At 36.6% G+C, this 13259-nt stretch overlaps 1 protein-coding gene across 9 annotated transcripts in view; it reads left to right on the forward strand.

Moving 5' to 3' along the window:
• GABRB2 (gamma-aminobutyric acid type A receptor subunit beta2) overlaps nt 1–13259 on the forward strand; it is a 162796-nt gene that overhangs the window by 45473 nt on the left and 104064 nt on the right. For all 9 annotated transcript variants that reach the window (XM_013178462.3, XM_048064692.2, XM_048064694.2 and 6 more), the window contains one exon: nt 13033–13253. In XM_013178462.3, coding sequence (XP_013033916.1) covers nt 13033–13253 — 221 coding nt within the window. The remainder of the gene's footprint in view (nt 1–13032; nt 13254–13259) is intronic.

A 13259-nucleotide genomic window follows, 5' to 3' on the forward strand; every position in this document is an offset into this window, starting at 1 on the left:
CGCGTTTCACGTATGAATTAAACATCTACAAACTAGTGGATTTCAAATCAATGTGTTCTGCTTGCCATCTAACATGTAGGCTGCTCAGGCAGAAATACTGTATAAAGCACATATGAGGTAGTGTCTGGAAGTCTGAGCTATTTGAGATTTTGCTTGTTCAACACCTGCTAAAGCTGTGCTGCAATAGCTTAAAGTCTAATCATTCAAGAGAATAAACAAAACATTTCAGCTAATGTCTTCTTGAAGCCGATAAGACTAAAATATTAAACCAAATTTTTATCGTGAAGGTACAAAGCAAACTCCAACAACCAAACAAACTCAAGACTGGCCAAGCTGCCAAGAGAGACCCAGAGAGGGTTGTTACTTTCAGGACAGTCTCAGAGGAGTCATAACAGGGCTTTTTGATTTCTATTTATTACTTTTGTGTGTGCTTGAATTGTTCAGAATGGGTTTTCTTAGTAATGTGTATGCATTCAAAAATATATATGCTTACTATGGGTTATGGAACTGTGCAGCTATGGATACTGTATAACTGGAATTTAACGTGTTATGGAACTGTAATTTGTACAGTGCAATGGCAGTTTATTTGGCAGGGGATAACAGTGAACATACGTATGGGTATCAGTGACGGAGAGCCAATCGTGTTTTGTTTTTTTTCTTACCTGGTCTTAAATTATAAAAGAGGTAGGCGGGCACACAATTACATGTTAAGGAGAAGGTTGTTTTTATTATGAAAATACAATTACTTTGCTGGAACAATACATATATAGATACTTTTTTTTTTTTAATTCAGTGCTTTAATGCCCAGAAATAAATGTTTTTCATGTCATTTCCAATTAACCCTTTACCTTTTTTGCTTTGAGAAAAGGCAAACTTCTGTCTTTCTCTTGATGTTTCCAGCTGTGAAACAGTTGACAGAATCACAGAATTGTAGGGGTTGGAAGGGACCTCGAGAGATCATCGGGTCCAACCCCCCTTGCCAAAGCAGGTTCCTTAGAGCAGGCTGCCCAGGTAGGTGTCCAGACAGTGTAGGTGTCCTTGAATATCTCTAGAGAAGGAGACTCCACAGCCTCCCTGGGCAGCCTGTTCCAGTGCTCCGTCACCCTCACTGTGAAGAAGTTCTTTCTCATGTAGGTGTGGAACTTCCTGTGCTCCATTTTGTGGCCATTACCCCTTGTCCTGTCCCAACAAACCACTGAAAAGAGGTTGGCCAAATCCCTCTGTCTCCCACACGTCAGGTATTTATAAACATTGATGAGATCCCCTCACAGTCTTCTTTTCTCCAGGCTGAACAGACCCAGCTCCCTCAGCCGCTCCTCGTAAGACTTGTTCTCCAGACCCCTCACCAACTTCGTTGCCCTTCTCTGGACTTGCTCGAGCATCTCAATGTCCGTGTTGCAAGGGGCCCAAAACTGAACACAGTACTCGAGGTGTGGCCTTACCAGAGCCGAGTACAGGGGGACAATCACCTCCTTAGACCTGCTGGCCACACTGTTTGTTATGCAAACCAGGATGCTGTTGGCCTTCTTGGCCACCTGAGCACACTGCTGGCTCATATTCAGCCGACTATCAACCAATACTCCCAGGTCCTTCTCTGCCAGGCAGTTTTCCAGCCACTCATCTCCCAGCCTGTAGCGCTGCTTGGGGTTGTTGTGCCCCAAGTGCAGGACTCGGCACTTGGCCTTGTTGAACCTCATACAGTTGGCCTCAGCCCATCGGTCCAGCTTATCCAGATCCTCCTGCAGAGCCCCTACCCTTGAGCAGATTGACACACGCACCTAACTTGGTGTCATCTGCAAACTTACTGAGGGTGTACTCGATCCCCTCATCCAGATCATCGATAAAGATGTTAAAGAGGACTGGCCCCAGTACTGAGTCCTGGGGTACTCCGCTAATGACTGGCCTCCAGCTGGATTTAACGCCATTCACTACAACTCTTTGGGCCCGGATACCCAGCCAGTTTCTAACCCAATGAAGTGTACGCCAGTCCAAGCCAAGAGCAGCCAATTTATTGAGGAGAATGTTGTGGGAAACGATGTCAAAAGCCTTACTGAAGCCAAGGTAGACCACATCATCCACAGCCTTTCCCTCATCCACCAAGCGTGCCACTTTGTCATAGAAGGAGATCAGGTTTGTCAAGCAGGACCTGCCTTTCATAAACTCATGGTGACGAGGCCTGATTACCTGCTTGCCCTGCAAGTGCTGCGTGATGACACTCAAGATCATCTGCTCCGTGAGCTTCCCTGGCACTGAGGTCAAACTAACAGGCCTGTAGTCTCCCGAGTCTACCTTCCGGCCCTTCTTGTAGATTCGCATCACATTTGCTAGCTGCCAGTCGACTGGGACCTCCCGTGATAAATGATAGAAAGTGGCTTGGTCAGCTCTTCCACCAGTTCTTCCAGCACCCTCGGGTAGATCCCATCTGGCCCCATTGACTTGCATACATCTAAGTGCTGTAGCAGGTCGCCAACCATTTCCTCGTGGATTGTGAGGGCCACATCCTGCTCCCCATCCCCTTCTACCAGTTCAGGGTACTGGGTGTCTAGAGAACAACTGGTCTTGCCGTTAAAACTCAACATTGAATAAGTCCTGTTTATTTCTAAGTGGCTCAAATAGTTGTGAGAATGACTGTGGGAATTACCAAGCAACTAACACATGTTTGCACACATATTTTGGGATAAAAATACACTAAACAGAATAGGTAGAAGCTGTAGTGTGTAGTGGCTGTAAATATTAGACATCAGAGATTTTAAAGCAAACAAATTAAACTGCAGTCATTGTGATATTTGAGTAACCGTCCTGTTTGTTTTTGTTTTGAAGCGTAAGAAATTTCTTTCTAAATGCAAATTTAAATTTCATTGTTACTAAAATGTTGTGTTGATTGTGACCACACTAATTGTGAAAATAATGACATAGTACTTTTCCTGCAAATCCTTCCTGTGTTAATTTTGTGTTGGTTTCTTGTAGCTTAAATATGCAGATTGGTTATGAAAATTAGGTGGGTTTGGGATTTTTGTTTGTTTTTGTGGGCATTGCAGCTGTTCTTTACTAAGAAGTTTTTTGTGTCTGTCAGGGAAAATAGACCTTTGTAATAGAGGCACTCAAAATGGAAATTCTTCCCTGTGGGTTGTTCCAATAGGCTTTGGTATTGCTGAACCATAAACAATTTAAAGTATAATTAATGCAGGTGCAATGATTATTAAAGATGCAATGTTTTTCCAGATTATTTTTCCCCAAACTTTTCACCGTAGAATATAATAATATTCATTTATTTTTCATCTGAATACATCACTGATTTTCTTGGAAGTGTTTCTACAAAGTGTATTCTCTTTGCTGAAGCATTCGGCTGCCATGCAAATTGGACTTTCTGTCAGTTTCCACAGGCTTGTCATCACTATGAAAGAAATGATATGTACTTACTTAAAATTGTCCTTTTACTGAAGTGCTGCCAGCTCTCTGTAGTGCCTGACATTTTTGAGAGAAGCAGCCTGTCACATCCTGGGTTATGGGGAGAGCATTTAAAATACTGAAAAACCCTAGATGACATGGCACTATTTTTTTTGTTGTTTTTGTTTTTTTTTTTCATCCTCACACTCCTCACTGTTCAACCCCGTGAAATCTGTATGTAAGGTTAGAGGATTCAAGAGAGGAGGAGGGCAGCTGAATCAGGGTGTTTGGTCTATTCCCACAAGATTTATATGTAAACAGGAAGGAAACACATTAGTCTGAAGTGCAGTGTGTAGCCTCCAGCGTATTAGACCATGATATATAAATGCTTATAACAACCTATCTGTGGGAGATTTGTACTCCCCAGAGTACATTGCTGCTTTAGAGACATCAGTTTGTCACTAACAGATTAATGAAGCATTTTAGAGAACTTCTTGGAATCAGCAGGCCAGAGAGATGGAGAGTAGCAGGATCTGTGAAAGTGTTTAACAGAAATGAATTGCTGCTGGTGCTTTGTATGTGAGTGGGGAATGGCTTTAAAAATAATGGGCAGATTACCATTGCCTGGAACTATTTCCATCTGTGCTCCCAAAGTGGGTTCATGTGATAAGAGCAAGGTGGGTATCCGGGTTTTCTACCATTTTTTTAATTATTATTATTTTTATTTACACTGAAAAACACAAGGCCAAGAAAAACAGCATAAAAATCTAACGTGATTAGTAGTAGAATTTAGTAGTTGAATTTTTTATTTTAAAATGCTAATCCTTACAGATTAATTCTTTCCTTTGCAAACCTAAAATGACAAGGAAAAAATAGTATAATCACTCACCTGAACTTTGTCGACACTTCCAACCTGAAAACTCCACGTACATATTCTGTCACACAGAAATAGAAGGAGAAGGACTCTGGGTTCATTTAGAATTAAAACAGAGCCAAATAAATAAACTGGGATATGTTATGCACAGTCCCAGGTGTTTTTCTCCTGTAAATTTCTGTGAAGCAAGCTCTTGGAGACCATTAGAGGCTAACGGAATAAATTAGTCTAACTTTATTCCAGTTATACATTAGTAAATAAAATGTGATGCATACTGTTTTTAAACAAACAAATCTTGGAGGGATTTTTCTAAAAACTTTTCCTCCAACTCCTTTTCCTACTCCCACTCAGTCTCTATTATTTCAATGTTGCCCATGAGAATGTTATTTAATAGGATTAAATGCTACTTTGTGAGGTGATCTTAAAATTTACTTTAAAGTTTTGATTTTTTAATGGAATGTAATCTTCAGTGTAAATGATTTAGTTTAAAATGTTTCAAATATAAGATAACCATAACTGCTTTGATAAAAAGGAATTGTAACTGAATCTTGCTTAAGGTTATTCCAAGTTCAAAGAGATAATGAGGGCAGCATTCAGTGTCAAAACGAGCACTGAAGTCAGTGATTATCTCATGAATTAATGAGTTATCTGAGTTATCAGGCATCATGTTTAGGGCAACATTTGGAAAAGCAGCTTTGTTTTTGTCCATGTTTCCAATGCTGGTATAACAGGGTACTGTAATCAAAACTATTGACTGCAATTTCAGTTAAATTTTTGGGGAAAAAAATATATAGGGTTGCCCAGATCAATTACTAATTTCATGCTGATGCACCCTAAAATTTTTGTGACTGAATACTTTAGTCTGAGCTTTTCACCTTTCCTTACATCTTTGCCAGTAACATGGAGTTGGTATGTAACACTTGTGTAAGGCTCAAGATAGTGACTTAGTATTGATTAACATTCACACTTAGCCCACCATTATTTCTTTATTTTCAAACAGTTTAAGAATGGTTATACTTATAGCAAGGTTATCAGAGGAGATATCTTTGGTCCTCTTTAGATCAAAAGTGCATTGTCACATAGATTAATATTTTATTTTTTTAATTTGTGCAGATACAATGCCACAAGCAAATCAAAAACTAATAGTATTCTCACCCATGCAAGAATTCATAGGAGAAAAAAAATCCTGAAGGCCAGAAAATGTATCTGAAAGCAAACTAAAGCATTTTGTTATTCCATGATACAGAGGGAATATGAAGTAGTTTGACATAGGGTATTACCATTTATATTTAACAGAACAGCAGAATAGAAAAATGACTTGAAAATGTTAAGGAAAATGAAGAATGTGTGTGTGCATGTAGGTGTGTTTGTACATGCATCTATGCTTTCCTTAGTGTATCCACTGGGGAATTTATGTTGCAGAAAATTCTTCATTGCTGAGAAGAAAGATAGCTTTTTACCTGAAAGGAAATACTAGTAAAATAATCTGCTTGGTTAAACAACAACAACAGAACACCCACCCCCCGCCCACACACACACCCCCCAACACAATAAAACAATAAAATAATAAACCCCTAAATATAGCGAAGTCATTTCCTTCATCTATGTGCCCAAATAAAATATATAGTATTTTTGTTTTTCTAGAGGTGCATCCTTAGGCAGCCTAATTAAATGGGATCGCAGAAGGGACACACTTTTATTAGAATATTACATCTCTCAACAGCAAAAAGCTTACAAATCCTGTTTAAAGCTCAGATAATCAAATTGGTCAAATGTTTCTCTCTTTTTTAATATTAAAAACAAATGTATACTTTTTCATTGTGATCCCTTTGTAGTTTGTTTTAACATTTTTGAAGGGAGGACTGTGTCATCACTGATGTGATGTCAATTGGAGTGTTGCAATTGCTTTTTTCAGGGGTATTGTAAGCATTTAGAATTCCTCTTCTCCTCAGAGATCCACTGTATCTTCGTAGCATGAATATACTTCCATTTCAGCAATGCTGAAGCAGCAGAAGTGATTACTTTGAGATTTTTTATAATTTTTTTGGGGGGGAGGAGATTTTTTTCTGGTTTAGTTTGCAATCTGGGGAATTACCTGTACAGTAAAATTTGCAAGTTTAGAAAATACTGACAATGCTCTGCTTATAGCACTTCAGACCTTCACTCTTGAAGCTGAAATATCTTGCGTTGTTGATGATTGTCAGTAGTTCAGAACAAATGAACACCCTGTAAGGTTAAGCAAGGTGATGCAGGACTCCTTAAAATGTCAGCAGGTTGCATGTTAGAGGGAAGGACTGTACTTGTTTGTGTGTTTAACAGGTTTTGTAACGGGCAGCCAGTTTCTCTATCCTTGTCTTTTGGCAAACTATGAAGGATGTAAATAACCTGTTCTAGTAGTAAAATGCTGAGTGCACCTCAAACTGTTTTATTCTCGTTAAGACTCAGTTTCTATTGGACCAAAGCCTGCAGTTGGGAATTTAGGGTTAGTTGTGCAGCCTTTTAGATGTGAACAGGCAGGTGGAGCTAGCTATCACAACAGGCACAGTAATGGCTCTTCTGTCATTGGGGTCTCCTTGCCTTGGAGTGATCTTTGATGGAAAGATTGTTCATCAGCAGGGCTATATTTAAAAGATGCATATATGTACATGTGCATATGTTGTTTTCTGGTAATATATTATTTGATACTTTCCTTGAAAAATAATGCAAATACTTATCATAAAAATGAGTATCACATGCTCTAAATGAAGAACCACTCATTTTATTAATAATTTTGTAAGTTGTTCAGACGTTATTTACAATGATATGGAGCAGCATTGACTTGGCAATTCTTTTACTTTATAAATATGTTCCTAAGGATTCGCATATACGCTAGTATCTCAAGAAACTGTAAAGCACCAGGAAAAGGAATAGTTGCCCAAATGTCATGCTAGTTCAGCTCTGCATCTAAACACAAAATTCCCGTGTTTTACCCAGATGGAATCTCACTATCAATTACTGCATTCTTATTTTGGAAAAAAATATTTTAAACTTTTGTTTTAAGATTATTTAAAACTATCAGTAAGTAATACAACATTCTGGTAGCAGTCTCTTCAAAACAATAGCTTCATTCGCCATTTACACTAATCAGACTTTCTAATTACATCTCTGGTGGTCTGCTTAATCACCAGTTTATTTCCACTCTATTTAAGCAGATGTGTTTTTTCCTTATTCTTTATAATTTTTAATAATATTTTTACTCTTTTGAAATGCTGCTATAAACAACCTACAGTAAAGGGAAACCTGGAATTAATAGCAATATAAATGGTTGCTCTTCTAGGTACTTACCTCGCTGAAGATCTGTAGCATTGTACCATTACATAGGAACTCAGAATTATTCTCTCTACAAGAATAACATAGAAATATACAAGTAAAGAAATATTTCAAATGCAATTATAAATAAACATTTTGGATATTTCTTGTAGCTTAAAATAGCTTATTGTACTTCAGAAACCCAACTAAATAATACCACTTAATTTTCTGTCTTGAGGAAAAAAATACAGTTTCCATAACTTTTATTTCAAGTGAGTACAGTTTAGACTATTCATCTTACTTCGCATTTGGATTGTTCAAATGAAAATCGTGCAAAGAGAGGACAAGATCCTTTCGAAAGAGAAAAATCGGAAGATATCAAATGTGTGATTCTAGAGCAAATAGCAGTTAGATTAAAGCCTTCAGTCCAAGTTCACTTTTATCAATCTTTGTCTTATTATCAACAGACAGCAAGTTAGAAAGCTAAAAGACTCATGGCATATGCTTTTTGAGTGGAACGACGTGCAGATTGCTCGATCAGTAAAAGTGCAGTATCATTGTTCAGTCCGGGTGACTGTCAGAAATGAAAATCAAGTGTCTTAGTGTCTTGCTAAACTAATTGAGCTGACAGGGAACACATTAGCCATAACTGCTTAATTTCATTGGAGTGCACAAAATACAATGATACTGCATCACAGTGCAGTGTATAAATCACTGTGGAGAAACAATGTCAATGTTGGCTACTGTCAGTAGTGCTAAGGAGACAAATATTCATGGTCTTGTCACTGAAATGATAAGCAGTCCCTTACTGCAAATTTCATAAAATCGGTAGAAAGAAGTTTTATGTCTAGTACTCAAGCTCTACTAACATTTGCTTGGCTTTCCTACACAAGTCTCTTGTGTGATTCAATAATACTGTGTTTTTCTAAGAACTATGTTGCAGAAGGTAAACAGCACATCTTCGTTTATTTGTTCAGTTGAGAAATGAGAATTGCTGATAAATAACTTGGGGATAGTTGCTGCAAAATAAATGGTGATCTTAGGTATTGGGATCTTTTTCTTTTTGGAAATATTGTAGACTTCAGATCATACAATTCCCATTAAGAAAAATCAACCATGAAATTTTAGCAGACATAAATGACAAGAAGTGTTTCATGGCTTTGGGAAGTGGGATTTGATGGATCAAGAGAGTTCTACTTGAACTTTGTGTAAGGATCTTGATGTCAATGAAGTATTCATTGTCATTTTTGAAGTGAATGTTTACAGAATGTGAAAAATACGTTTTTTAGAAAGGGCATGACAATTTATTTTAGCATTTCTTTTTTATTATCCATTCTATTCTGCTTTCATGTAAGTCACTTTGTGGTGTCTCCAATGGTAATAGAACAGACTTTCCATGGTAATTTTCTTGATATATGAGATAGGGAGTTATGGATGGAATGTGTTGCAATGGTTGTTTTAGAAGAAAATAAGGATTGAAAGGGTGTTCAGTGAACAGCTCTCAGGGAAAGCCATTGCTTTTGAAGTAAATTTGCTGAAGCTGCTTTAGCTTGAAGTGCTTCCATTTTGGCTTGTTTTCTGTATTGTTTGGGTAGTGAAACATGCCGTGTGCTTCAGTGCAACTGCATCCTTCGTTGGTAACTTCATTTAAGTCTAAGGAGGGAATAGACTTAACATTTACTCCTTTCTTCTTGAGTATATAACTTTTAATATATTAAGATATATTTTGCAGTGTAGATGTATATTTTTCATAATTACTTAAGCAGCACTTTTAAATATGTCATCAACAGACATTTTGTTTTAAACGTACATGTTAAATATAGCATTCAGGCAAAATCTTCAGCTTCAAGCATTTTCAAAGAAAATTAGCTGGCTTTAAAAATGCCATACTGGGAAATGCAGTAAAGCATTTATTTATGCGAGTTAGAAATAACCAGGAAAGCGATGAGAAGGGACTTAAGCCAAATCGCAAATGAGTTCTCCATTCATTACTAATGAGTAGAAATAAATAGCTTATTCAACTCCCTGCTGCTGTATGTCATATTTATAAAACACAAAATGTTCCTTATACTTAGTTATTTTTCTTCACCTAACTGTTCTGATTTTATTACTTCCAAAGTGTTTCAGTAGCTGCGTTATATCCCTGTTAATAAAAGTGCTGGTACACATTGTCAGGCGATACTGTGAATCAGCCTTGTTTTCTGTAATGTAGAAGGAAAAAAAAAAAAAAAGCTGTATTTTAAATGTTGTTATTGTCAATTTGGAGTATCCTCTTAAATGGTTTGAAAAAAATTTACATCTGTCTCCATCCTTGGCATTAGACTCCCATTTCATTGTGCACATTCAGGAGGTTTATTTCTTTTTTTGCCTAGATCTTCTTTGCCTTTATTCTTCTTTATACATATATATGTGTTTGTGTGTGCGTGTGTATGTATATAAGATGAATATAAATAAGACAATATAAGTAGTAGTGCCCGTCTTCAGATTTAATGCTTTCCTGCACTGTAACTTTCCATGGATCATTGGCCATTAACTGACAACTTGGCTGTCTGTAATAATTCTATCGATCTAAATTTGGGTTTAAATTTCCCATTGTATACATGGTTCCAGCAGCAAATGTGTTTCCAGACAACTACCACACAAAGATAACTCATGAACTCAGGATAAAAATATTTATGAATATGGTAAAAATTTAACTTATACTGAAAAATAAAATTTTTTATTATGGTATGAGGAAAAATTGCCTTAAAATTATTTGTTACTTTCTGTATATTGTGTGAAATAATGGAGGAAAACTGAGAAGCTGAAATTTTACTGGTGAGGAAAAGAGATCTCTTCTTGGATCAGGATAGAATGTTAGTAGCCATCCATTTTCTGTTGCCTCCATTTCTGCATTGGGATAGAATCAGAAAGTTTGCCAAGTGAAAATGTCTGTAAACAATGGGATGATAGAAGCTGTACAAAATAATAATATTTGTGTATGTTAAGAAAATATACTAATTGTCTCTTCTAGGTTTTATTTGTAAATTTGTCTATGCTAGTAGAAATTTGCACAATGTATTTTTTAAGCCTCATGTTCAGGGTGACTGACAAACCTATATTTTTACACTTGTATCTAAATGCAAGTACTTTAAATATTCTATGCACCCATATTTTGTCTGTGTAATGGTGTACAGAGCATAGTCAGCACAGTCATTGTGAGGTTTTGTTTCATTATTCTTTCATCCTATTGTAATTAGTGTATTGTGCCAGGCTTCTCAAATGAGTTGGCTCCTGCTTCATCTCTATACTTAAACTATGCTTCTAAAAATCCTGTTCTGTGAATTTAATAGGATGCTACGGTCTTACCAAAGTAAAATCATCCTTTCCTAGACATTTCATTTCTTCCACTTCTTCACAGCCTTTTGTGTGCCCGTCTTCCTAAAAGACATTTGCGTGTCTGTTTTGATGTTTATCTTTAGAATAGAGGGGAATTCCCATATTTATTGTGAAATTTTAAGACTTTTATTCTTTGTAATAATTTTGCAAGGTAATGATGTTCTTAACTTCAAAGTGCCTATACCTCCGCTACCTCCCTCCCTCCCTCCCTCCCCCTCCCCCCCCCCCCCAAAAAAAATTCAAAAGGCTGTGAGAGTTTTATGAAAATGTATATATGTATATTTAAGGTATCCGATTTCAACCATCAAAAACAGCACATCTGAAATCTAGGGCCATTTGATGCCAACTAATTTTTAGTTGGTACACCAGCTCTGTTTCTGGAACACAGTGTGTTTGGTTCTGAACTCCAGCATGATGACTTGGCTTTTCCTTCTGCTATACCAGTGCTCCAAATTTACAGGTTTATGTAATCCATTTTTATGCACTGAGCCATGCTTGTTTAGTTTTCTTCTTCCTTTCCTTTTCTGCTTTTACTGAGGTGTAAAGAGGAGGGAAGAATGGTCTATATATATGTTTTATGTTAATACATGTAGGTTATACTTTAGAATAGGCATAAAATGCAATATCCCGAGGATCATAGGGGAGCAATTGCTACAGCTCGTCTACTTTATGTTGTGGTATGTTATTATAAAGAAGACTAATACATTTTCTTTCTGGCAATATATGACTGAACATTTTCCAGTATCTGTTTATGAAGCAAATATTGCAGTACAGTGCCGAAGCACAACAGTAACATTCTTCAGATGTAGGTGGGATGTTCTTGAAAGCAGACTCTATTCCTAACTGAGAACTCACATTGCAATTTATGCAACAAAATGTTCATACCTTATAAGATCTTCTCAGTTTTTCAATGCTAGAAATTAGTTTGTGATATGTTACCACAATAGGTAATTATTTCTTCAAAATTGGTGTGTGTGTGTGTTCTTGTTTTCAAATGCCCCAGACTGATGCATAGATGAAGGCTCTCATACTGTGACATGGCTGAATCCTGTCTCTGTCAATAAGTTTTCGGTGACTTTTTTTTGTTGAAAACAAGCTTTTGTAAGCTACCAGTTCTCACTAATTATTGAAGACTGATCAGATCAATCCAAATAGTGTGAGGTCTGATTATGATTTTGTAGAACAAGGTAAAAAAAAGAGTGGGTTTAGAATAGTTTTTCTTTGGTGTTCCTTCAGTATTGTTTTCCAGCCCTTGACCCTGCGACCTGTGATCAGATATACAGCCCCTTTATGTATTTTTAATGGATTTTTTTAATATAGTATAATATATAATGAATGTTCTATGTCTGTTTAATAGGTCTTAGTAATTTTAGTAATTATTTTGTCCACTAAAACATAAAAATATCTCCCAAGTACTGTTCATTAGTGGCCTTCACTGAGACAAAAGAAAGCTGGCAGTCTCCTAATACTGCAAATATTTAGCCAGATGCTTAATTGTGCTCTCTGAATCGTCCCATTGAAGTAACCAGAGTTACTTCATCTGTAAAATTAAGCATAAGCATAAGACTCTGTAGCATAGAAACCTTGGAGACTTCCCATTGATTTCAGTGCCCAGGGGAAAGTTAACAGACTTTGAAGAGATTTTAATTTAGAGAAGTATTTGAATGGGTAGCTGCAATTTTTGAGATACAAGGGCAGATTCAGAGTTCTTGCTTTACTGAATTCAGTGAAGACCATGAGATGAAATTCAGATCTGTAAATGTTCTGTTTTTTAGAACTTGCAGGCTTGTAAAGTGCTATAGATATTGCTGGTTGTTAACCATCTAAAAATACTTTCCTTTTTTTTTTTTTTAATATTGAAACAAGAACGCACAAGTCATTCACCAAATATCAATACACAATTACACTTTTCTATATACTTATTTCTCTTATTAAGTATACACAAGCTCTTTGGTACTGTAAAAGTAAATAAAATTACTTACAGAAATTCTAACTGAAATGTTTACCTTCAAGAAAAGTCACAATGTGTAAATGTGTATTTGCACCTTTTGTATATGTATGCTATTTCAATGCAAACAATTTTTCTGTTCTTTTTATAATCACAGGACTATACCTTGACAATGTACTTTCAGCAAGCATGGAGAGATAAGAGGCTGTCATATAATGTAATACCTCTAAACCTTACTCTGGACAATAGAGTAGCTGATCAGCTATGGGTTCCCGATACCTATTTTCTGAATGACAAGAAGTCATTTGTACATGGTGTCACTGTGAAGAACAGAATGATCCGTTTGCATCCAGATGGGACAGTTCTTTATGGACTAAGGTCAGT

Source organism: Anser cygnoides, chromosome 14 (assembly GCF_040182565.1).
Source record: "Anser cygnoides isolate HZ-2024a breed goose chromosome 14, Taihu_goose_T2T_genome, whole genome shotgun sequence".
Taxonomy (NCBI): Eukaryota; Metazoa; Chordata; class Aves; order Anseriformes; family Anatidae; genus Anser; species Anser cygnoides.